Source organism: Coenobita brevimanus, chromosome 70 (genome assembly GCF_032717465.1).
Source record: "Coenobita brevimanus isolate Jiangsu-jjx chromosome 70, ASM3271746v2, whole genome shotgun sequence".
Classification (NCBI taxonomy): Eukaryota; Metazoa; Arthropoda; class Malacostraca; order Decapoda; family Coenobitidae; genus Coenobita; species Coenobita brevimanus.
In genome coordinates, this window is record NC_137023.1 from 665,046 (window position 1) to 691,669 (window position 26,624).

At 45.2% G+C, this 26,624-nt stretch overlaps 1 protein-coding gene across 1 annotated transcript; it reads right to left on the reverse strand.

The window, feature by feature from the left end:
* Positions 1-1,903: 1,903 nt before the first annotated feature.
* Positions 1,904-26,624, reverse strand: LOC145406478 (uncharacterized). Its single transcript, XM_080277633.1, has 16 exons — positions 26,496-26,624; positions 23,441-23,536; positions 17,217-22,013; positions 16,712-16,943; positions 15,538-15,809; positions 14,832-14,960; positions 13,634-13,975; positions 12,471-13,549; positions 11,883-12,308; positions 11,045-11,213; positions 9,801-10,115; positions 8,296-8,496; positions 4,810-4,943; positions 3,381-3,578; positions 2,975-3,037; positions 1,904-1,928 (listed from the first exon to the last, which is right to left on the reverse strand). The coding sequence occupies exons 1-16, from the start codon at positions 26,622-26,624 to the stop codon at positions 1,904-1,906; spliced, it is 8,607 nt and encodes a 2,868-aa protein (XP_080133759.1).

Here is a 26,624-nt window from a genome sequence, read left to right on the forward strand (position 1 = left end):
CCTCAGCCTGCAGTCCACTGGGTTCACATTCCGTTAATGTCTGGAGCCACAACAGGATCCCAGTAAACAATAAAAATGGCTTATTAACTGCTTTATCATGAGGATTTATCTTTAAAATATGTTGTTGCTGTAACCTGATTATCTATCTATCTATCTATTGCCAGACGCCATAATCCCGTAAGGGGTGGCCATTTGACTTTGAGTTACTTGTTTTACAGGGAGGGGCACTAACCCTCCACCAACCCACTTGTTGACACGTAGGAAGCACGTATGGTTTGGTGATATGGTTACCACCCAGCGATGTAAATGGTTTCTTGGCTTACAGGAAACCATTTGGCTTGTCACTCAATGTAAAGCCACCTGTAAAGGAAAGAAAAGCAATAAGAAGTGACAGGAAAGATGGGAGAAATAGGAAGAGAGGAGGACAGGCACAGAAAAAGAATGATAAAGGCTAAGGAAGAAGTAGGCAGCACTACATCAAGTGAGTGGATGATGGTGAGAAATAGGAAGAGAGGAGGACAGGCACAGAAAAAGAATGATAAAGGCTAAGGAAGAAGTAGGCAGCACTACATCAAGTGAGTGGATGATGGTGAGAAATAGGAAGAGAGGAGGGCAGGCACAGAAAAAGAATGATAAAGGCTAAGGAAGAAGTAGGCAGCACTACATCAAGTGAGTGGATGATGGTGAGAAATAGGAAGAGAGGAGGACAGGCACAGAAAAAGAATGATAAAGGCTAAGGAAGAAGTAGGCAGCACTACATCAAGTGAGTGGATGATGGTGAGAAATAGGAAGAGGAGGAGGGCAGGCACAGAAAAAGAATGATAAAGGCTAAGGAAGAAGTAGGCAGCACTACATCAAGTGAGTGGATGATGGTGAGAAATAGGAAGAGAGGAGGGCAGGCACAGAAAAAGAATGATAAAGGCTAAGGAAGAAGTAGGCAGCACTACATCAAGTGAGTGGATGATGGTGAGAAATAGGAAGAGAGGAGGACAGGCACAGAAAAGAATGATAAAGGCTAAGGAAGAAGTAGGCAGCACTACATCAAGTGAGTGGATGATGGTGAGAAATAGGAAGAGAGGAGGACAGGCACAGAAAAAGAATGATAAAGGCTAAGGAAGAAGTAGGCAGCACTACATCAAGTGAGTGGATGATGGTGAGAAATAGGAAGAGAGGAGGACAGGCACAGAAAAAGAATGATAAAGGCTAAGGAAGAAGTAGGCAGCACTACATCAAGTGAGTGGATGATGGTGAGAAACAGGAAGAGAGGAGGGCAGGCACAGAAAAAGAATGATAAAGGCTAAGGAAGAAGTAGGCAGCACTACATCAAGTGAGTGGATGATGGTGAGAAATAGGAAGAGAGGAGGGCAGGCACAGAAAAAGAATGCTAAAGGCTAAGGAAGAAGTAGGCAGCACTACATCAAGTGAGTGGATGATGGTGAGAAATAGGAAGAGAGGAGGACAGGCACAGAAAAAGAATGATAAAGGCTAAGGAAGAAGTAGGCAGCACTACATCAAGTGAGTGGATGATGGTCACCACCACATACCACCAATTTTATTCCATTTTTGAGAGACTTTTTGTGCTGCATGGGTACAAAAAAAACTCTCTTTTATTAATTGAGGTCTTTCCATCATCATCATCATCATCCAATCCTACGTTGGCCCATGAGGAGTGTAGGAGCGCAGGGCTAGGCAAGCTTGTCCTGACATTTAAGATGAGAGTGAATGTTACCTGTATATTATTATTATTATTATTATTATTATTGTTGTTATTACCTGTATTATTATAATTATTATTATTATCATTATTATTATTATTATTATTATTATCATTCATCCAAACTTGTTTAGCTTCTTACTTACATGCCAAGGAAACGCTCCACACTCCACCCTTCCTCGATCTACATCACACGTGCAGGACTCGGGGTGTGCTGGGGGCAAAAATAACACCCATCATCATCATCATCATCATCATCATCACCTTCATCATCATCACCATCATCATCACCATCATCATCACCATCATAATCATCATCATCACCTTCATCATCATCACCATCATAATCATCATCATCACCATCCCTACCTTCATCATCATCATCATCTTCATCATCATCATCATCATCCCCATCATCATCACCATCTTCATCCCCACCCTCATCATCATCATCACCATCATCATCCCCACAGGGTGACGTGGAGGCGATTTGTTTGTGGCCACCCTGTTTGGGATTAAGGCGTCTGGCAATAGATAGATAGACAGACTTTAATAGCATTTCTGAAGAGGTGGTGAAGTGGGCAATGAGAAGGCTTGGGATGGAGGGGTGGCTGGAGAGGGTGGTTGTGAATGTGAAAGTGAATGGAGATTTGAATGACGAGTTTTCCGCGAATGTTGGTGTGCATCAGGAGTCAGTCTTGGGTCCCTTGCTGTTTATCATGGTACTTGAAGCCCTCTCACGTGACTTCAGAAACGGACTCTCGTGGAAGATGTTGTATGCTGATGACTTGGTGTTGATTGCAGAGAATGAAAGGAAGGTGGAGGAAAGATTTAGGAAGTGAAGAGATGGTATGGGGCACAAGGGCTTAAGACTAAATGCAGATAAAACAAGAGGGAAGTTATCTGGGGCTGGTGGCGGTACTGTCAAGGCAGAAAGAGTGTGTGGCCATGTGCAATTTGCCACAAGGGCGTGGGAAGTAACTCCATCATGTGCTGTGTTTGTGATGAGTGGGTGCATGAGAGATGGAGTGGTATTAGAGGTAGACTGGGAAGAGGTAGGCTGCAAAGAGGTAGACTGCGAAGAGGTAGGCTGCGAAATAATGCTGATATCGTGTACGTGGTGCGTTGGGGAGTGCATAGAGAGACAGTCAGGTGTGAGAGGATTTACTTAACATTTCTTAAAAAGGGACAATAGAATAAGTTTTGAGTATAGTATTTACACTAAAGGAGAGACTAATATTACAGCATTACATCCCTCACCTCTTTCCCATGATCCAGTCCATAAGCGTGGAGGACGTGCCCTGCGTCTCTCGAGCTGTGGTGAAAAAAATAATGCCAGTAATATTCACCACCATCATCACTATCATCATCATCACCATCATTCCCACCTAAAGATGGTCCGGAAACAAGTTGGGTTAAAACTGAATGAAAACTGCTTGAGTTACAGATGGTGTAGTTTGTCTGGAGGCTGCTGGTGAAGGTGGAGTGGTGTGTGGGGTGGCAGTGTGTGGGAAGGCAGTGTGGGGGAGGCTGTGAAGATGGAGGCAGTGTGTAGGGTGGGTGGGGTGGTGTGTGGGGAAGTAGTGTGTGGGGAGGCCGTGGTGATGGTGGCAGTGTGTGTGGGGAATGGGTTGATGACCAGGCTACTATCCCTGAGTGGCACAACTTACTGAGGGTGTAGTCAGCATGTCTGGTGGCTGTTGGTGTGGGAGGGGCGGTGTGTGGGGCAAACATGGGTGGTGGTGCGGGCAGGCCGGGGCGAATACCACGCCTACCACCCCTGACCCCACTCGAAGCCACCACCTTTAGGCTCGTCAAGGCTGCTTGCTCGAGTGAATCATTCAGTTCACGTAGTTCGGCCAACCTGTACAAAAATAACACAGTACTATAGCCACTCTCATCTTAAATGCCAGAACCAACCTGCCTAGCCCAGGGTTCCTACACTCCTCTATGGGGCGATATAGGATTGGATGATGGAAGGATATAGTTACTGCAGTGACCACAGGATCAGGTGGACTGAAGCCTCAAGCAGCCCTTCTCCTGCAGCTCACCATCCTTCCTTAGGGGATAGAAGGGGAGTCGAGGACCATTTTAACGGAGTGTCCTGTGAGTTAAAAGGTGAAAACTTTGGGAAATGATGGAGGAGGGAATTCTAAGCAAAAAATGTTATATGTGTGAGAAGATTAGGAGAAATACACTGAGGTGGTTTGGACATGTGGAGAGAATGGAGAATGAAAGACTGACTAGGAGGGTGTATGTAGGTGATGTGGAGGGAGGGGTAGACCGAGGATGAGGTGGAATGAAGAAGTGAAGGAATGTTGTGGGGTGGATGTGGATGTGGTGGAGAAGATTAGGAGAAATACACTGAGGTGGTTTGGACATGTGGAGAGAATGGAGAATGAAAGACTGACTAAGAGGGTGTATGTAGGTGAAGTGGAGGGAGGGAGAGGGAGGGGAAGACCGAGGATGAGGTGGAGGGATGGAGTTGAGAGGTATATGAGGGAGGGGGAGTGAGTTGGGGGGAGGGCAGTCAAATGGTGGGTGACAGAGCGACTTGGAGGCATTTTGTCTGCGGCCACCCTTTGCGGGATTAGGGCGTCGGGCTATAGATAGATAGATAGATAGATAGGGCGAAATTGGTCTTGATAATTCACCTATAAGATAATCAGTAATTGTAGCTCCATAACAGTTGAAATTTGGACACCTTCATATAACATTTATTACTCAAAATTCCCTCATCTATCATTGCCTAAAATATTCACCTTGACTCCCAGGACACCCCTGTATACCCACATAACCCCACTACCTGGTTATGCTCAGAGAGGGAGGGAGGGAGGGAGGGAGAGAGAGAGAGAGAGAGAGAGAGAGAGAGAGAGAGAGAAAGAGACAGACAGACAGACAGAGACAGAGAGTGAGTGAGTGAGTGAGTGAGTGAGTGAGTGAATGAGTGAGTGAATGAGTGAGTGAAACAGAGAGAGAGAGAGAGAAATACTGTACCTACTTTCAATCGGTTGCTGGTGTAGGTGAGACAGGGGCGGTGGGCAGCTGATGACTGAGAGAGAGAGAGAGAGAGAGAGAGAGAGAGAGAGACCTACTTTTGATCGAGTGCTGGTGTGGGTGGGACAGGGGTGGGCAGCTGATGACTGAGGCTCAACTCTCGGCTCAGCTCTTGTGTCTGTCTGAGGGCAGCGCTGAGTTTGAGCTGAAGTGCATCTCTCTCTTCAAGGAGCTGCAATAAATAGCATCAGCATCAGCATCATCATCAATATCAATATCATCAATATCATATCATCTCAATCACCACTATCCTTATTCTTGTTATTATTATTATTATTATCATCTTCATCCAATCCTGTGTTGCCCCATGATGAGCGTAGGAGCCCGGGGCTAGGCAAGTTGGTCCTGACATTTAAGATGAGAGTAACCAGCCTCACTCATCCCTGAGTGGCATTACATGAGCAATAAACCCCAACCATCCCTTGGATATAAACCTTCACCGGCTCAATCCGATTGGAGTGCCTTAATTACCCACTAAACCACAAGGCACCATAATTTGGTTATATGGTTACCACCCAGCGTAGTAAATGGTTTCCTGGTGTACAGGAAAACATTTGGCTTGTCACTCAGTGTAGAGTCACCCACAGGCAGAAGGACGAGGAAAGAATGAAGGAAAGAAAGACAGAAGAGGGAGTGTAAAGTCACCCACAGGCAGAAGGAAGAGGAAAGAATGAAGGAAAGAAAGACAGAAGAGGGAGTGTAAAGTCACCCACAGGCAGAAGGAAGAGAAAATAATTAAGGAAAGAAAGACAGAAGAGGGAGTGTAAAGTTACCCACAGGCAGAAGGAAGAGGAAAGAATGAAGGAAAGAAAGACAGAAGAGGGAGTGTAAAGTCACCCACAGGCAGAAGGAAGAGGAAAGAATTAAGGAAAGAAAGACAGAAGAGGGAGTGTAAAGTTACCCACAGGCAGAAGGAAGAGGAAAGAATGAAGGAAAGAAAGACAGATGAGGGAGTGTAAAGTCACCCACAGGCAGAAGGAAGAGGAAAGAATGAAGGAAAGAAAGACAGAAGAGGGAGTGTAAAGTTACTCACAGGCAGAAGGAAGAGGAAAGAATGAAGGAAAGACAGAAGAGGGAGTGTAAAGTCACCCACAGGCAGAAGGAAGAGGAAAGAATGAAGGAAAGAAAGACAGAAGAGGGAGTGTAAAGTCACCCACAGGCAGAAGGAAGAGGAAAGAATGAAGGAAAGAAAGACAGAAGAGGGAGTGTAAAGTCACCCACAGGCAGAAGGAAGAGGAAAGAATGAAGGAAAGAAAGACAGAAGAGGGAGTGTAAAGTCACCCACAGGCAGAAGGAAGAGGAAAGAATGAAGGAAAGAAAGACAGAAGAGGGAGTGTAAAGTTACCCACAGGCAGAAGGAAGAGGAAAGAATGAAGGAAAGAAAGACAGAAGAGGGAGTGTAAAGTTACCCACAGGCAGAAGGAAGAGGAAAGAATGAAGGAAAGAAAGACAGAAGAGGGAGTGTAAAGTCACCCACAGGCAGAAGGAAGAGGAAAGAATGAAGGAAAGAAAGACAGAAGAGGGAGTGTAAAGTCACCCACAGGCAGAAGGAAGAGGAAAGAATGAAGGAAAGAAAGACAGAAGAGGGAGTGTAAAGTCACCCACAGGCAGAAGGAAGAGGAAAGAATGAAGGAAAGAAAGACAGAAGAGGGAGTGTAAAGTCACCCACAGGCAGAAGGAAGAGGAAAGAATGAAGGAAAGAAAGACAGAAGAGGGAGTGTAAAGTCACCCACAGGCAGAAGGAAGAGGAAAGAATGAAGGAAAGAAAGACAGAAGAGGGAGTGTAAAGTCACCCACAGGCAGAAGGAAGAGGAAAGAATGAAGGAAAGAAAGACAGAAGAGGGAGTGTAAAGTGACTCACAGGCAGAATGAAGAGGAAAGAATGAAGGAAAGAAAGACAGAAGAGGGAGTGTAAAGTCACCCACAGGCAGAAGGAAGAGGAAAGAATGAAGGAAAGAAAGACAGAAGAGGGAGTGTAAAGTCACCCACAGGCAGAAGGAAGAGGAAAGAATGAAGGAAAGAAAGACAGAAGAGGGAGTGTAAAGTCACCCACAGGCAGAAGGAAGAGGAAAGAATGAAGGAAAGAAAGACAGAAGAGGGAGTGTAAAGTCACCCACAGGCAGAAGGAAGAGGAAAGAATGAAGGAAAGAAAGACAGAAGAGGGAGTGTAAAGTCACCCACAGGCAGAAGGAAGAGGAAAGAATGAAGGAAAGAAAGACAGAAGAGGGAGTGTAAAGTTACCCACAGGCAGAAGGAAGAGGAAAGAATGAAGGAAAGAAAGACAGAAGAGGGAGTGTAAAGTCACCCACAGGCAGAAGGAAGAGGAAAGAATGAAGGAAAGAAAGACAGAAGAGGGAGTGTAAAGTCACCCACAGGCAGAAGGAAGAGGAAAGAATGAAGGAAAGAAAGACAGAAGAGGGAGTGTAAAGTCACCCACAGGCAGAAGGAAGAGGAAAGAATGAAGGAAAGAAAGACAGAAGAGGGAGTGTAAAGTCACCCACAGGCAGAAGGAAGAGGAAAGAATGAAGGAAAGAAAGACAGAAGAGGGAGTGTAAAGTCACCCACAGGCAGAAGGAAGAGGAAAGAATGAAGGAAAGACAGAACAGGAAGTGTAAAGTCACCTGTAGGCAGAAGGAAGAGGAAAGAATGAAGGAAAAAAAAAGACAGAAGAAGATAGAAGGAAGAGAGGAAAGGGCAGTCACCTGAGAGCAGCACTACATCAAGTGAGTGGATGGTGAGCACCCCCACCTACCACTAAACTATAAATACAAGAGCTTTAAAAAATGAACTAACCTATCTAACTTAAACCCTCTATTTATCTATCTCTCCATCTATCCACAGCCAGACACATAAAACCTACAAGAGTGGCCATACACATCACCTCCACGTCAGTAAATCCCTCACCTCCACACTACCTCCTCTCCACCTCACACCACCATCACTTATGTATCTCTCCACTTTATTTAACCTAACCTAACCTTTCCACCTCATCAACTCTCCTCCTCTTACTGGCTCCCTTCAACCTCTGTCTCTTCATCGCACTGTTGCATCTTTATCTCTTTTCTATCACTACTTCAATGGTCACTGCTCCTCTGAACTGTCTGCATGCATCCCTCCACCTCTTCACTTTATGAGAGGCTGTGACTCAATCGGTAGAGAGGTGGCCTGCAGTCCTAACGGACCCGGGTTCAAATCCCGCTGGGGCAGAGAACAGTTTAAGGATTTGAATTTCATAAACTCAGACTTTACTGATCTACCAGAAGACCCGTCGACATGTTGTAAAAATACCCCCGCTAATACCAATACACCAGTCCTGTATGAGACAGCCCTAGCATGTATTCAATATGGATGGTGGGTGTTAGCACCGAAGTGGTGACATGTAGAGGTGTATGGTATGTAGTAGGAGGACTACTGGGCCATGGGAGCAGGTTGTGAAGCCTATGCCCAGAGTTGGACACACACACACACACACACAAATAAATAAATAAAATAACCTAAGCTGCTGTAACCTAAGCAAGCCGTACCTTAGTGATCTCAAGGGAGAGGTGCTGACAGCGCAGATCACGTAGGTGCAGGGATGCCAGGGCCGCCTCTAGCTCTGTGGTGCCAGACGAGGGGTTGGGTACTCTCGCATCACCATCACCACCATCACCATCACCACCATCACCACCACCACCATCACCATCACCAGCCAACTGGGACAAGGAGGCTTCTGATGTTTCCACCTAAAGAAAAATGGACTATGATTTATCTTTCTTTCCTTCATTCTCTCCTCTTCCTTCTGCCTGTGGGTGACTCTACACTGAGTGACAAGCCCAATGGTTTCCTGTACACCAGGAAACCATTTACTACGCTGGGTGGTAACCATATAACCAAATTATGGTGCCTGGTGGTTTAGTGGGTAATTAAGACGCTCCAATCGGATTATGCCAGAAAAGGTTTATATCCAAGGGATAGTTGGGGTTTTCTGCTCATGTAATGCTACTCAGGGATGAGTGAAGCTGGTCACTCTCATCTTAAATGTCAGGACCAACTTGCCTAGCCCCGGGCTCCTACGCTCCTCATGGGGCAACGTAGGATTGGATAATGGATGGATGGATGGCACTGTAGTGATAATAATGACAGCATCAATTACATATCATCACCAACAATACCAGGCCGCTCTGCTATCTGGTTATACAAACATCCCTCAACTCCCTCCCTGAACGAAAGATGGTGGACAGAAGCAGAGGTGTAAATTCAGCCTGCAATCTACCAGGCTTATATAAAGACATGATGATGCAGCCCCACGCTTCATTATCCTCTTCCTCCTTCTCCTTCTCCTCCTCCTCCTCCTCCTCCTCTTCCTCCTCCTCGTCATCATCATCATCATCACCCTGGACCTTCTTCCCATCTAAACATTTGATAAGGTAGAATCCAGTAACAAGAAAAAAGCAAGCATAGGAGGTGTACTATGCCTTCATACTAAGGCACTCATATAACAGGCTACCAGTACCTCTGACACCCCATTATACACACATCCTTGGGCTCCCTCTCCTTCATTATCATCATCTAGACATCCTTTCCCATCCTAGGGCAGGGTGAGGAGCAGCAATGTCCAGACAGCCTAAATTTGCCCAGTCCAATAGGCCATGCTTCCATTCACTCATCATTCAAGCCCCCGGAATCCTGGCTCTATTGGATATGCCAAAAACATTCACCACGTTCTGTAGCTTCACATTAATGTATCCGATAGAGTCAATCCGGACGCTGCCACGTTAAAAAGGGGTGCCAAATCCCTGATTATGCACTTCTCCTCACAACATTCATCCAGCCAGCTTGATCTCCTGCCAGTTCCCTAGCCTCACTGACTTCCAAACCTCTCTTCTTCACAACATTCATCCAGCCAGCTCAATCTCCTGCCAGTTCCCTAGCCTCACTCTTTCCCCTGAGAGAAAGATGGACTGCAGGCGAAGAACTTCAGCCTGCAGTCCACCGGGTGCACATTTGAGCCTGGAGTCCAAACACTAACACACTTCAGCGCCCTCACCTGAAGCTGTAGTTGCTGGTTGTGGTCCTGAAGCTGTCTGATCTGCAACTGAAGTTCCTCCATTTTTTCGAGGCTGTGTTCCTCCGCCTGCCCTTGCCGCGTCAGTCTGGCCTTCAGCGATGCAATCTCCGCCGTGAGGTACGCAATCTGGCGCTCTAGGCCGTCTATGGTCGTGTTGTTGAAGCTGTTGATTTCCGATTTCTTCGTCAACTCGTCGCGAAGGAGTTGTTGCACCTCGAGGTTCTGTTCGAGGGCGTGGCTGACTCGAACTGCCTTCTCTTTGGCATCCTCGGCTTGGACCTCGAGTGCGGTGTTCTGGGAGAGAATTTTATCATCATCATCATCATCATTATTATCATCATCATTACCATCACCATCATCATAATCATCATCCTTATCATCATCATCATCATCCTTACCATCATCATCATCATCATCATCATCCTTACCATCATCATCATCTTTATCATCATCCTTATCATCATCATGGTCATCATCATCATCATCATCATCATCATCATCATTATTATCATTCTTATTATCATTATTATCATCATCATCATCCTTACCATCATCATCATCATCATCATCACTACCATCATCATCATCATCCTTACCACCATCATCATAATCTTCATCATCCTTACCATCATCACTATCATCATCATCTTCATCATCCTTATTATTATCATCATCATCCTAATCATCATCATCATCATCATCATCATAAGGAACACAGGAAGTGTGAAAGTGGGAGAACTATCACTTACTATTACAGTTATTATTATTATCATTATTATTATTATTATTAATATTATTATTACTCTCACTTCTGTCTTTCTTTCCTTCATTCTTTCCTCTTCCTTCTGCCTGTGGGTGACTCTACACTGAGTGACAAGCCAAATGGTTTCCTGTACACCAGGAAACCATTTACTACGCTGGGTGGTAACCATATAACTAAATTTTGGCGCCTGGTGGTTTAGTGGGTAATTAAGGCACTCCAATCGGATTGAGCCGGTGAAGGTTTATATCCATGGTATGGTTGGGGTTTATTGCTCATGTAATGCCACCCAGGGATGAGTGAGGCCGGTCACTCTCATCTTAAATGTCAGGACCAACTTGCCTAGCCCCAGGCTCCTACGCTCCTCATGAGGCAACACAGGATTAAATGGGGGGGAGAGAGAGAGAGAAACACGTAGGTACCCTGACAGTGCCTACAAAAAGAGTACCAACAAAGCCCTAACCTCCTCATGCAGTAGGTTATTCTGCTCACGGAGGCTAAAACACTGCTCCTGTAAGGCACGGATGGTCTCCTCTTCCTCTTCCTCGTGCAGCGCCTCCAACTGCTGCCTCAGACTCTCCGCTTCCTCCACAAGCCGATCCCTCTCCCCCTTCATCATCCCAATCTCGTTTCTGTGGGCCATGTGGAGAGGATGGAGAGTGAGAGACTGATGAGGAGAGTGTATGTGAGTGAGGCAGAGGGGGGGAGAGGGAGGGAGAGGCCAAGGATGAGATGGAGGGACAGACTGACAAGGAGAGTGTATGGGAGTGAGGTGGAGGGGGGGAGAGGGAGGGGGAGACTGAGGATGAGGTGCAGGGATGGAGTTGAGAGGTATATGAGGGAGGGGGATGTGAGCCGGGAGCAGGGTAGTGAAATGGTGGGGTACAGGGCGACATGGAGGCGATTTGTTTGTGGCCACCCTTTACGGGACTGAGGCGTCTGGCAATAGATAGAGAGATAGATAGTGTAGGCTGACATACAATAAAAGTCCTCCAATCCAACCACCAATAATCTGAATATCCCAATACTCTGAATTTATCTAGGTGAAATTTTTCGAAAATTTCCGGGATTTTTATTGAAAGTTCCCAGGCTTTATGTGAGGATTTATGTGGCTTGGACCTGCCCTTGGACTTGCCCTTGGACTTGCCCTTGGTCATGCCCTTGGACTTGCCCTTGGTCATGCCCTTGGACTTGCCCTTGGTCTTGCCCTTGGACTTGGATGTGCCTGCCTGCAACTATTGACGGAACAACAAGGGAGTGCAGAATAAAGGGGGAATACGAAAGGAAATTGACATACGCACCTGTGACTATCACAAACGTCTCGTACGTCGTTATAGTCGCTGAACATCGAATTGTACGCCGCCTTGAGTGTGTCGTGGGTGTAGGTCAGTTCACGCAGCTCCTCGTTCGCCTTCTCCTTCTCCTTCTTGAGGTTTGTGTGGTCGGTATCGAGTTCAATGTAGGCAGCTTTGTATTCATGGGTATCTGCTTCTGCTTTTGCCTTTGCCTCCTTGAGTTTCTGAACCACAGCCTGAAGCAACTCATTTTCACTACTAATACTCTCCAGTTTCTCCTCCAAGTCATCCGCCAAGGCCTGAAGCTTCTCATTTTCAGACTTCAGAGTGGCTACCTCCTGTTGCAAGGCTGAAATCTGCAACCGCATAGCATCAGCGCTCTCACACGCAGATACAGCTTGAGCGTTTGTGTCCCTCACTTGTGCTTCTCTTGTCACTGAGCTCTCCTGTTGCTGTTCCTTCTCCTCTTTCAATTCCTGTTGCTGTTCCCTCTCCTCTTTCAATTCCTGCTGCTGTTCCCTCTCCTCTTTCAATTCCTGTTGCTGTTCCCTCTCCTCTTTCAATTCCTGTTGCTGTTCCCTCTCCTCTTTCAATTCCTGTTGCTGTTCCCTCTCCTCTTCCAGTTCTGACAGCCTCCACTCCAGCGCCTGCACCTGGCCCTCCAGTTCCTTATTCCGGGCACTGAGGAGCCTGGCGGTTGCATCCTGACCCTCCTTCAACTCCAGATACTTCTCCTGCGCTGCCATTAGGACCTCCACCTGATCTGCCAACAGCTCCTTCTCACTCTCCAGCTCATCCACTTTCTGCTTCAGCTCATCTCGGTCTGCCTCCGCTCTCGCCACCTGTGCCTTCCACTCCTCCTCAAGCGCCTGGTCTAGGTCAGAGAATCCACCTGCTCTTGCCCTCAGTTTCTCCACTTCCTCACTCAGAGCCTCGTTCTTCCTCTGTGTCAACTTCAACTTCTGCACCACCTTTCCGCTCTTCATCTTGGCTGCCTGTAATTCATCACTCAGTGCATTTCGCTCTTTCTCCAGCAGTATTAGCTTGTTTTTCAGTACTTCAATTTCCTCCTGGTACTTGGCGTCACTCGAAGACGACCCACGGAGGTGCTCATCCTCTATTTTCCCCTCTGCTCCCCAGTCCACCTCCTCTAGCAAGCTGTACGATTCAGTTTCAGATGCTGTTTTACTACCGGTACTTGTTTCAGAGTCTATGGATGCTACCTGTGCCTGCAGTTCACTATATTTACCCTCCAGTTCACTGTACTGAGCGTCGAGTGACTGGAATCGCTCAATTTCCGTCCTCAGGCGGGTTATTTCCGACTCCGCTGACGTACCCACCTCAGTCAGCCTCTGAATCTCACCCTGCAAGTGGTCCGCCTCTGCACTACGGGTCACGCTCTCCGTGGTAATCCTCCGCACCTCGCTCTCCAGGCTCTCTTTCTCCGCTTCAGTCATCCGGTTTGCCTGGGCGAGGGCTTCCAACTCAGTCCTCACTCTGTTATTCTCACCTTCCAAAGCTTCGTAATTGTCTCTGAGCCTTCCATGCTCTCCTTCCATCACCTCTAGTTCACTTCTCAGCTGACTGTTCTCCTGTTCAGTTCTCTGCAGTTCACTTCTTATGTCTCCTAGCTCACTCTGAAGCCTCTGATTCTCCCCCTGAAGCCTCTGATTCTCCCCCTGAAGCCTCTGATTCTCCCCCTGAAGCCCCTGATTCTCCCTCTGAAGCCCCTCGTTCTCCCTCTCAAGCCTCACAGCTTCAGCCTTGCAAAATTCAAAATCACCTTGGCACTTCTCTTTTTCTGTGTGAAGCCTTGAGTTCTCGGTCTTCAAGTCATCCCCTTCTTTCCTCAGTTGGTGCTTCTCCCTCGTGCTTCGCTCACACTCCTCCTGAAGCCTCCCCACCTCCTGTTTGTAAGCCCCAACTTGCTCTTGAAGCCTCCGCACCTCATGATCCAGCTTCGACATCTCTGCGCCAAGCCCCTGTGCATCCGTCTGCAGTCGCTCCTTTTCCGTCTCTCTCTCATGGTTCAGCGTTTCAATTTCATGTCTCAGCCGAGCAATCTCACTTTCCGCTGACTGCACCATGAGTTGCAGCTCCTGTGAAGGGAGTATAATATTAAGAATTGGATACATTTACGTGAAGCTACAGAACGTGGTGAATGTTTTTGGCGTGTCCGATACAGCCAGGATTCTAGGGACTTGAATGATGAGTGAATGGAAATGTGGCCCACTGGATTTGGCAAATCTGAGCTGTCTGGACATTGCTACTCCTCGCCCTGTCCTTGGGTGGGAAAGGAGGTCTGGATGATGATGATTATGATGATAAAGAATAAAATAGAAGAGTATGGTCTGTTAACTAAAAGAAACCACACCTGTCATTTTCACTTTTTCTTGCCATTTCCAGACAATTTTATTCAGCTGGACATTACTTTCTTTATGTCAGTATTAGGAAGGTATAAAGAGGCATTTTTTTGGGCCAAGTTGAAATGACAAGAGTATAGATGGCAATTCTAGACTAAGTTAATTCGAAAAGGGTATATCTGAACTCTCAAAGTGGAATGAAGGGTGGGAGAAGAGAAGAGAATAGAAGGGAGGAGAGAGAGAGAGAGAGAGAGAGAGAGAGAGAGAGAGAGAGAGAGGAAAAAAAAGTGAGAGGGCATAAACTGAAGGAAGGGAAAGGAGAGAGAAACAGAGAGAAAGAGAGAGAGAAACAGAGAGAGAGAGAGAGAGAGAGAGAGAGAGAGGTGAGATGGCATAAACTGAATGAAGGGAAAGGAGAGAGAGAGAGAGAAAGTGAGATGGCATAAATTGAATGAAGGGAAAGGAGAGAGAGAGAGAGAGAGAGAGAGAGAGAGAAGGAAAACGAGGATGGAAATGGAGGGATGGGAAGTAGGGCAGCCTGAACCCTAGAGATACACATTTTTTGAGCCGGGCGAGAGTGAACAGACTATACCTGGACCCTAGAGTTGGCTCCCACACGCATGGGCTCCGATGTTTGGATGCGGGACTGGAGTGCATCGTCGAGGAGTTTGATTTCGTGGAGTTGCGTTTTATCTGTCTGTTTGTTTTGCAAGGTGGTGCGCTGTAAAAGGTTACGTTGTTTTGGCAGCAGCATCATCATCATTAACATCATTTTCATCATTATTATTATTATCATCATCATCATCATCATTATTATCATCACCGTCATTACCATCATCATCAATATCATCATCTTCATCATCATCATCATCTTCATTACCATCACCATCATCATCATCAGTGTCATCATCATCACCATCATCATCATTATCATCACATCATTAATATCATCTTCACCATCATCATAAACATCATCATTCAATCATCAAAATCACTATCATCATCATTATCATCACCATCATCATCATCATCATTATCATCATCATCATCATCATCTTCATCAACATCAATATCATCAAATTCATCACTATCATCACCATCATCATCATTATCATCAGCATCATCATCATCACCATCATCATCATTAACATTATCATCACCATCATCATCATTATCATCATCTTCATCACCATCATCATAATCATCATCATCATCTTCATCACCATCATCACTTTCATTATTAACATCATCATCACCATCACCATCATCATCATCATCATCATTCTCATAAGCCTTACCTGGTACTGAAGGCCTTGAATCCGATCCTCCAACTCGTACACCTGCGTCTCCAAGCCTCTCGGCCGATTCACCTCCGCTAGAGCCTCCATCGTCCGCTCCAAGCCTAAGACGGGGTTTGTAGACGCCTCTGCCCGCCTCTCCAGCGCCCTGACTCCACCCACACCTCGCTCCAGGCCCTCGTTTCCCTCCCTCGGCTCCTGGAAGTTGGTCTGGGGTGCGTCTAACTTACTCTTTAGGTCCAGAGTTAGGTCCTCACTTCCTTTATTTTCATCTGGAATAAAGTAACGTTCTTTTAAAGTAAAGTGCGCTGAGTAAAGTTACAGCCTTATCATCCTGCCTCTTCCTTTTCCATCCTCAATTTTACATTCCTCTATTTTTCCCATCCTCATCACCATCCTGCCTCTTTTTTCCCATCCTCTTTTTCCATCCTTATTTTTTCCTTCCTCTTTTTTCCCATCCTCATTTTTTCTATTCTCTTTTTTCCTTCCTCTTTTCCCATCCTTATTTTTCCCATCCTTATTTTTTCCATCCTTATTTTTTCCATCCTTATTTTTTCCATCCTTATTTTTTCCATCCTCATTTTTTCCATCCTTATTTTTTCCATCCTCATTTTTTCCATCCTCATTTTTTCCATCCTCTTTTTTTCCATTCTCTTTTTTTTCCATCCTCATTTTTTCCATTCTCTTTTTTTCCATCCTCATTTTTTCCATCCTCATCACCATCCTGCCTCTTTTTTTTTCTTTTCTTTTTTTTTTCCCCCATCAAGAGGTGCAATGAGATATGGGCCAGAAAGCAAGGGAAAAAAACATGGTGTATGGAAAATTAATCCATGTACACCCCATGAACTAAGCCACACACACATTCATTCACCATAGAGGCCCCTGATTCCTATACATACTCTCAAAAAATTATATGGTGGAGAGGAGGGAGAGTGAGACACTGATGAGGAGAGTGTATGTGAGTGAGGTGTAGGAGGGGAGAGGGAGGGGGAGGCCAAGGATGAGATGGAGGGATGGAGAGGTATATGAGAGAGAAATGTGAGCTGGGAGCAGGGCAGTGAAATGGTGGGGGACAGGGCGACATGGAGGTGATTTGTTCGTGGCCACCCTTTACGCAATTAAGGCGTCTGGCGATAGATAGACAGAAAGCATGGTAAACAAACAACTACTGTACTTGTGCCTGGCGTCCCTCCTGCTCCCTGGTCCTGTGTGTCTCTAGATTGGAGTTCAAATACTTGTCGATTAAGCTGCTCCACCTGCTGAGTTAGCTGAGCCACCTGTTCCTGAGACTGCTGGTAGGTGGTCTGCAGTTCAGTGTAGTAGCCCGTCCACGCACTCCACTGTTCCTCATACCAGCCGAGTTTATACTGGAGCTCCTCAATGTTGAAGGCCTGTGTTGAGTCTCCCTGTGTGTGTGTCTGCTGTTGTTGTTGCTGCTGCTGTTCTTGTATTTGCTGTTGTTGTTGCTGCTGTTCTTGTATTTGCTGTTGTTGTTGCTGCTGTTCTTGTATTTGCTCTTGTTGCTGTTCTTGTTCTTGTACTTGCTCTTGTTCCTGCTGCTGTTCTTGTATTTCCTGTTGTTGTTGCTGCTGTTGTTCTTGTATTTCCTGTTGTTGCTGCTGTTGTTCTTGTATTTGCTCCTGTTGCTGTTCTTGTGTCTGCCTTTCCTCCTCTTGTACTGGTGGCCCAACTTCAAGACCTTGCTGATCAAACCAGCTAACAGGATCAGCCTCACTAATGCTGGATGTGGCGGGGAAAACTGGGCTTTGAGGTATGGCCTGAGTCTGTTGGTTTTCCGATAGGCTGGGGAAAAATGAAGCCTGAGTTACTGCCTGTGTTTGTTGGGTGGCAGATCTGGTGGCTGATTCTCCCCCCACTGTCTGTTCTGAACTTGGCTGGAGGTGATCTGCTGGCCTCTGGAAACTGCTGCTGAGTTGCATCTGCTGTTGTAGCACCCCAATATTTTGCTGCTTTTCCCGTAGCTGAGCCTCCAGTGTTGATATCCTCAGTCTTTCCTCTTGCAGTGTATTCTGAACGTCCCCAAACTCTTCCAGTTTATTCTTCAAAGATGTCACCACTTCCTGGTCCTTTTCCCACTGCTGTTTCTGCTGAGTGAAGTTGGTCTCTGTGCTTTTCTGCTGCTGCTCCAAAATCTTCCTCTCCTCAGTAAGGGTGACTACCTTCTGCAGTGAGTCTTTGAGCTGGTCCTGCATCATCATCAACATCGCGTCCTTGTCAGCTAGGGATTTCCGCAGGGTAACAATTAAAGGGTTTTCTGGGTGGTGTGTACTCTCGCATGTTTCTGGTGTGGTTCCTAGGTCAACCTCCCCCCAGCTGTCCCATGTTTGAGCAGCAGAAGTGGGGTCCTGTGTTTGTGTGGCTAGGGAGGTCTGTAGCTGGGTGATGGTCTGTCGAGCCTCCAGCAGCTGCTGCCTTAGGGCGAGGGAATCTGAACGCACTCCCTCACACTCCTCCTCCAAGAACTGTACCTGATCTTGCGCTGCAGCTAGTTCCTGTTCTAAGCGCCTAACTTCTTCACTCTCATTTAGATGCTTCACTTTATCATCCCCAGTTTCAGTTAAAGACACAGGAACTTGAACTGGCATGGTGTTAAGCTGGCTCTCCAACTGCGTCTTCATCTCCTTGGTTTCCCTTAGTGAATTTTCAACTTGAGACTTACCCTCCTGTAAAACTTTAATCTCTTCATCCTTAGACTCAATCTGGGAAGACAAGGTTTCAATCTGGGTGCTGAGTTGGGCAAGGGTTTGGCTTTGACTCTGCAGCTGTAGTTTATATTCATCCAGTGTTGATTGTAATTGGTCCCTAAGCTGATTGGAGGACAGTAACTCATTTTCCAGTTGGTTTATAATTTGTTGCTGGGATACTGACAGAGAAGCAACCTCACTTTCACTCTGCTCTTGGAGGGAACGAACATGAGACAGCTCTGCCTGGAGTGACTCAACCCTCTGCTGGCATTGAGAGGATAGTGCTTCTGTCAGTTTAGATTGTAGCGCCTCCCTTCTTTCCTGCTCGTGTGTGAGTTGTACCTGTAGCAGTTCATTTCTCTCGTCTTTTGCTACTGATTCCTCCCTGAGAGTTGCCAGCTCATTCGTAACAGCATCAAGACTGGATTTTGTGTTCTCTAGCTCAGTCTGTACTTGCGACGCCCATTCCTGTACCTTAGTGGAGCCGATTTCTAAGTTTTCCGCATACTCCTTACTGGTCTGAAGATCCGCCTCCAGCCTAACAACCTCCAACTTCAGTGCCTCAAAATCAGCTTTAACTTTTTCCATTTCCTTTGCACTGCTCTCCTTCTCATGCGTAATTTGTTGTTCCATTGTTTCCAAGTGACTGGATTTAGTCTGTAGCTGTTCCTCAAATTTGGTCGCGAGAGAGGTAATGGATTGGTACTGAGTTTTGGCTTCCTGCAGCTGTGTCTGTGCTTCAAGTAACTGTGCCTGGGTGCCTTTTAGCGTCTCCTGTGCCTGGGTTAACTGGCTTTGGGCATCACTTAACTGCTGTTCTGTCTCTGTGAGCTGTGTCTCCTTCTGTGAAAGTTTTTCACAAGTTTCTGTAATTTGCTGGTGATACAGAGAAACCTGGTCCTGTAGCTGATCAACCAACACATCCCTCTCCTGCACAGTAGCCCTTGCACTGTCCCTCTCACACATCACCAAGTCCAGCTGATTTTGTTTTTCTAAGGTTTCTGTCTGCCACTTCTCCACGTCCCTCCCCATGCTCTCCACTTGACTTGTGAGGCTTCCAACTGATGATTCCAGTGTGTTTATCACCTGTTGCTTCTCTTCCAACATGCCTTTAAGCTGTTCAACATCGTAAGTAAGTTCATGGGATTTCGTTGCCATTTCTGAGTTGAGTGCGAGGAGGCTTTCGTCCTTCTGGTGGATTAACAATTGGGCTTCTGTCATTTCTTCCTCCAAGCTTGATTTGCTCTGGAAAAGGAATGCGTTTTCCTCCTGTATGGCAAGCAACTTCTGCTCCAGGGTGGCTTGTTGTGTCATCAGGTTTTCAACACACACACTCTTTTCCTCTAACTCAGACTGAACTTGGGAGAGCTGAGTTTCTTTTTCAGAGAGAGAACTTCTTAGAGAATTCACCCTCTCTTGTAAAAGTTTCTGTTCACTCTGTAACTCATCAACTACAAGACTCAACTTGCAGACTTCTTGCTCGTACTTCGAAATCATGATCTGGTTATTCTGAATTTCTTTGTCTTTCACTTCAAGGCCAGTCTGCAGGGCTTGAATCTGGTTTTTGGAGTCACACAGCATCGTCGACACAACATTCAACTCTGTCTCAAAGGACGCTCTCATAGTTTCCATTTTCTGTGTTGTGTTGGCCAGTTCGTGCTGCAACTTCTCTGCCTCTACATTCTTGATGCTCACTTGTTCCTCCCTCTCCTCACATGACATTTCAAGACTTCTAATTCTAGCATCCTGTTCCTTTATCTCTGACTCCAGTTGCTCAAGTCTGTTTATGTGTTCAATGATGGATCTTTCTTTCGCACTAACCTCCTCCTGTAGGCAGGTTACTTCCCCAACCAAGTTCTGCATATTAACATTTTTCTCATTTATACCCTCATTAAGCAGGGCAATCTCTGTATCCTTGGCCTGCAACTCAGCTGAATTATGTGCCAGCTGGGATTGCAAACTCTCCACGGTTTTTAAGGCCTCAACCAGTTTGCTAGACTCCTGTACTAGTCTGTGATTAATATCCTCACTTTCCAGTGTCTGCTTCTCTATTCCAGCAACGCCTTCATCGATCTTCTCCTGCATGCTGGCAACAACACTATCATGCTTGTCTAACTTAATGGACAAGGTGGTAATCGTGTTTTCCTTGTCTGTCAGAATGTTCACGAGACGTTTGCATTCCTTGGACTTCATCTCCATATCAAGTACAGCAGCTTTGGTCTTGTCTTCACACTCCTCCACTGTCATTATCTGAGAAACGTACTTTGCCTCCCACGCCTCCTTCTCTTTCCTCAAACTCTGCAAAGCCTCTTCCAAACTACTTTTCTCTGCCATCAGCTGCTCCACTGGTGCTAGATTTGATTCACCTAACTGACTTGCCATTTCCAACCTAGCTTTCTCTGCTAAGTCCCTCTGCTCCTCCACAGCACACAGCTTAAGTTCCAGGGTGACTTTGGACTGATTTGCTTCCTCGAGGTTTGTTCTGGCCAGGCTCAGTTCGGATTCCAGGTCGAATATTTGGTTTTCGCGTTCATTCGTCCCTTCCACCAGCTTAATCTTCTCCGCCTCAAGCAAGGTGATGGAGCTTAGTTGTGAGGCCAGGTCACTGTTATGCTGTTTAATCTGACCCTCAAGCTCATTCCTCAGTGACATCAGCTTCTCGTTGGCAGCTTTCAGGTCGTCAAAGTCAACAAGCTTCAACTGCAGATTGCCCTTCTCCTCCTCCAGTTCAGTGATGGTGTTCTGAAGCTCCAGGATTTGCTCCCCTGCATTCCCATCTCCCTTAATGGTCTTCAGCTGCTTTTCAAGACTCTTTAGCTTTTTCTGTCCATGTGCCTCTGCCTTAACAAGCTTCTGCCTAAGGTCCTGAAGTATGGCATCTTTTTCCTCTATGATTTTCCTGTCATATTCCGACTGCCTCCTGAGCGCCTTGGAGTCTTCCTGAGTGGCTACAATCTTCTCCTGCAGCTCAGCATTTCGCGTGCTGAGTTCAAAGCGGAGGCTCTCTAGGCGTCGGACACTATCTTCCAACTGGGCGACCTTCTTCGTCTTTTCGTTCAGCTCTCTAGTCAGGGTTTCTTTCTCTGTCATGAACTCTTTCTCTTTTGCGATGAAGCCTTCCTGCATGAGCTTCATCTGATGCCTAACTTCCTCCAGTTCCTCTAACATTTTCAAGCCTTTCTCATCCTGGGCTTTTGCCACGAGGGTCACTGCTTCAGTCCGGGCTTCAATCACCTTATCCTTCTCACTCAGCGTTTCGTTTTGCTCCTGAATCACTTCCTCCAAACGTTTCACCTTGTTAGTCAGCTCAAGGATGGTATTGTCCTTATATACAATCTGCTGGTAGAGTTTGTGTGTGATAGACTCATCGGAAATGGGGCTGGTTCCCTCCTGCAGCGCCTGAATCACACTGTCTCGCTCCTCCACTTCAGCTCGTAGGCGTTCGATTCGCTGCTTCATCTCCTCCATGGTGACTCGCTTCTCCACACTCTCCTTCTGCTGTCTTTCGAACTTGAGACGGTTCTCCTCAAGCTGCTTTCGAAGGAGGAGGATTTTCGCTCGACTGCCACTCTCCGACGAGGGTAATTTCCTCTCCTCGACTTGCTTCCTTTCCTCCGGCTGCCTTCTCTCCTCCACTTCTCCACCCTCTCCTCCCACACCCTCCTCCGACATCTCTCCTATAGGGTTGACTCTCTCAGGGGGGTACTTGGGTCTCTTGGCGCCGGCCCGACTCAAACGTGGCTTCATTTTGGCCAACCGAGCTGCATAGTCCTGAATAAAAAGGTACAGTAAGTCCTTGTTTGTTGACGCCCTTTCTTAAACACCTTGCAAACACACAAATGCTAAAAATTTATACCGGTACTGCACCGGACAAACAAACATACACCATACAGCTGTGGCTTGATCCACACATTTATAGAAACAGGAAAATAAACAGGAGGGGAGAGGGAGGCAGAGGCTGAGGATGAGATGGAGGGATGGAGTGGAGAGGCATATGAGAGAGGGGGGTGTGAGCTGGGAGCAGGGCAGTGAAATGGCGGGGGACAGGGTAACATGGGGGCGATTTGTTTGTGACCACCCCTTACTGGATGAAGGCGTCTGGCAATAGATAGATAGATCGACAGACAGATGGATAGTCAGACAGATCGATAGATAGACAGACAGACAGATAGATGGGGGAGATGTTGAAGATGCTATTTCCCAAACTTTAGTGAAAGGAGAGAGAGAAGAGACTTGATTATAATGCTTAAAGGAATTAGTATGTGGGAAAAACTGGACAGTGAAGTTCTATTTGCGAAAGATGACGTAGCTATAGACAAGTGGCCATTCTATCTATCTATCTATCAAGTGGACATTACGGTAATATAAAATGAGGGCAACCAGACACCTACATGACTGAAAAAATATGAACTGATATAAGGAACAGTGTGGAAGAGGGTGTGGTGCAGGCAAAGAACATCCGTGTGTTTAAAATGAAATTGGACAGCGAGACAACACAGGCCTAGCTCAAATCCTGTGAACTACAATTACGTAAACATTATTATTATTATTATTATTATTGTTACTGGTATTATTATTATTATTATTATTATTATTACTAGTATTATTATTGGTTTTATTATTATCATTATTATTATTATTTTATTATTATTATTATTATTATTATTGTTACTGGTATTCTTCTTCTTATTATTATTATTATTATTATTATTACTGGTTTTATTGTTATCATTATTATTATTATTAGTAGTAGTAGTATTTTATTATTATTATTAATTATTATTATTATTGTTATTATTATTATTACTGGTATTATTATCATTATTATTATTATTATTATTACTGGTATTATTATCATTATTATTATTATTATTATTATTATTATTACTGGTATTATTATCATTATTATTATTATTATTATTATTATTATTATTACTATTACTGGTATTATTATTTTTTATTATTATTATTATTATTATTATATCATCATCATCATCATCATCATCACCATCATCATCCCAACCTCTTTTCTCACATAAGGTGCAAGTATAAGGTAGAGTCCTGAGAAACACACACACACACACACACACACACACACACACAACCTCTTTTCTCACATAATGAGCAAGTATAAGGTAGAGTCCTGAGAAGCACACACACACACACACACACACACACACACACACACACACACTCACCTCGACTTCCTTCCCTCTCCTACTTAACTCTGAGTCCTTATTTTTCAGCAAGTCCTTCAGTTGACCAATAAGAGCCTGCTGCTGGCCAAACTGCTCCTGAAAATAATAATAATAATAAAGATAATAATGTAGCAGAGGTGGTAGTAGTAGTAGTAGTAGTATGGTAGCTGTAGTGATGATGATGATGATGATGATGATGATGATGATGATGATGATGATGATGATGATGATAATAATAATAATAATAATAATAATAATAATAATAATAACAGTACAGTACTACTACTACTACCGCTATTTCTACTAATACTACTACTACTACTACTACTACTTCTACTACTACTGCTACTACTACTACTACTACTAATAATAATAATAATAACAGTACAGCAATAATAATAATAATAATAATAATAATAACAACAATAGTAATCAGATGAAGCAACAACAACCACAACAACAACAAAAACTGGGGCAGAGACGCATGTGTGGTTATAAAACGATACAACTGGACACACACACAAACGTACAACTGAGCAAACGGGAAAACACATGTACAAACGGTCAATCTAAACGGGCTCAACTGAACAACTAGATTAATCCTCTCCCTCTGTCTGTATTTCCTACTTCCTATGACCTCCAGTCTTTTAAATGCATTGTGTCCAGGCATCTCGAAATGAACGGATCTTGAATTTGGCTCTCTTTCGTATTTTGTTTTTTATTTCTTGGAAGGAACTGTTGCGGGCTCAGCCTTTGGTTCCTTCTTCCTCACATGAAAAAAAAAAAATCCCTTCAGCTATAATGTGCTACGGTGGGAAGCCTTCACTGGGTGGCACCAATGTACTCAGGTAGTGGAGCTGCCCTGCTGTATAAATGTCCCTCAACTCTATCCCTATCCCTTGAAAGGACAATGGTGGACTATCTATCTATCTATATATTGCCTGACTCCTTAATCCCATAAGGGATGGCCACAAACAAATCGCCTCCACGTCGCTCTGTCCCCCACCATTTCACTGCCCTGCTTTCAGCTCACACCCCCCTCTCTCATATACCTCTCCACTCCATCCCTCCATCTCATCCTAGGCCTCCCCCCTCCCTCTACCCTCCCTTCCACCTCACTGACATACACTCTCCTCATCAGTCTCTCACTCTCCATCCTCTCCACATGGCCAAACTGGACTGCTGGTGGGAAACTCAAATCTGCAGTCTACTGAGTTCATATCCAGGTGAACTTGGGGCCACAACTACATTAACAAACTATCTATCTATCTATCTATTGCCAGATGCCATAATCCCATAAGGGGTGGCCATTTGACTCTGAGTTAGTTGTTTTACAAGGAGGGGCACTAACCCTCCACCAACCCACTTGTTGACACGTAGGGAGCAGGTATGGTTTGGTTATATGGTTACCACCCAGCGTTGTAAATGGTTATTGGACATAAACTGATTTCATTCTTGATGCAACTATAATCGCGGCGCACGACTCTGGGGTTGTCATTATCGTACCCAGGCAACCTACCACTCAAAAGTGCATCCGATATCGTATCATGTTATAAACGAATCATATTATTATGCACGAATATATTATACGCAAATATTATTACACACGAACATATACACAAATCACTTGCATCTCATACACGAAATGGGACGCACTTCTGAATGCTAGGTTGCCAGAGTGCGATAATAATAACCTCAGAGTCGTGCGCCGTGACTACAGTTGGTTTTATTCAGCACCAGATCAGCCTCCCTGAGTGAGTAAAGGAAGGCTGTTGCTGTCTAACCCCTGTCTTTCAAGTCTCTCATAGGTTGAATGTGGGAGGCTGGGATAACATGAAAAAGACACACAATGGGGTGGTTTGGCCATGTGGAGAGGATGGAGAGTGAGAGACTGATGAGGAGAGTGTATGTGAGTAAGGTGGAGGGGAGGAAAGGGAGGGGGATGCCAAGGATGAGATGGAGGGATGGAGTGGAGAGGTATTTGACAGAAGGGGGTGTGAGATGGGAGCAGGGCAGTGAAATGGTGGGGGACAGGGCGACATGAAGGCAATTTGTTTGTAGCCACCCCTTATGGGATTAAGGCATCTAGCAATAGATACAGATAGATAGACAGATAGATAGACAGAACATCAAGAGCTATACTGATCATTTAAGATATCACCAAAACGCCTCCTGTGTAATACTTTCCTTTATCCATCATACAGCAGCAGTACCGTCATTTTCTGCCGCTGAGCAACGTGAAATATGCTGCAAAAGGACAAAAACCTGGGCCAAGTTAAGGTGAAAAGAGTATAGTTATGGAAAAGTTCACGGACACTGTATCTAATCCCTAAATTTTGAAAATAAATAAAAATAAATAAAAAAACAGTTCTTTATCATAGTGAAGGAATTAATACAAGATGATCATGGTGGTGGTGATGACAATGATGATGAATATGATACTGACAGTGATGATGATGATGATGATGATGATGTTGATGCTGATGATGAAGACGTGGATGATGATGATGATGATGATGATGTTGATGCTGATGCTGATGATGATGATGATGAAGATGTGGATGATGATGATGATGATGATGATGATGATGATGATGTTGATGATGATGATGTTGATGATGATGATGATGATGAAGACGTGGATGATGATGATGATGATGATGATGATGATGATGATGATGATGTTGATGCTGATGATGATGATGCTGATGATGAAGATGTGGATGATGATGATGATGATGATGATGATGATGATGATGATGATGTTGATGCTGATGCTGATGATGTTGATGCTGATGATGAAGACGTGGATGATGATGATGATGATGATGATGATGATGATGATGATGATGATGATGATGATGATGATGATGATGATGATGATGATGTTGTTGCTGCTGCTGCTGCTGCTGCTGCTGCTGCTGTTGCTGCTGCTGCTGATGATAATGATGATGATGAAGATGATAATGATGCTGATGATGTTGATGATAATAATGATGATAATGATGATGATGATGATGTTAATGATGCTGATGCTGATGATGATGAATGTTACCTGCAAGTCTCCAAGTTCCTGCCTGACAACCGCAGCTTCGGATATTCCAGTGGGTGAGGGCCCTGCCAAGGTGCCGGGAGTGGGGGATGAGCCCCCACCCTGCCCCTCTTCTCCTCCTCCCCACCACAT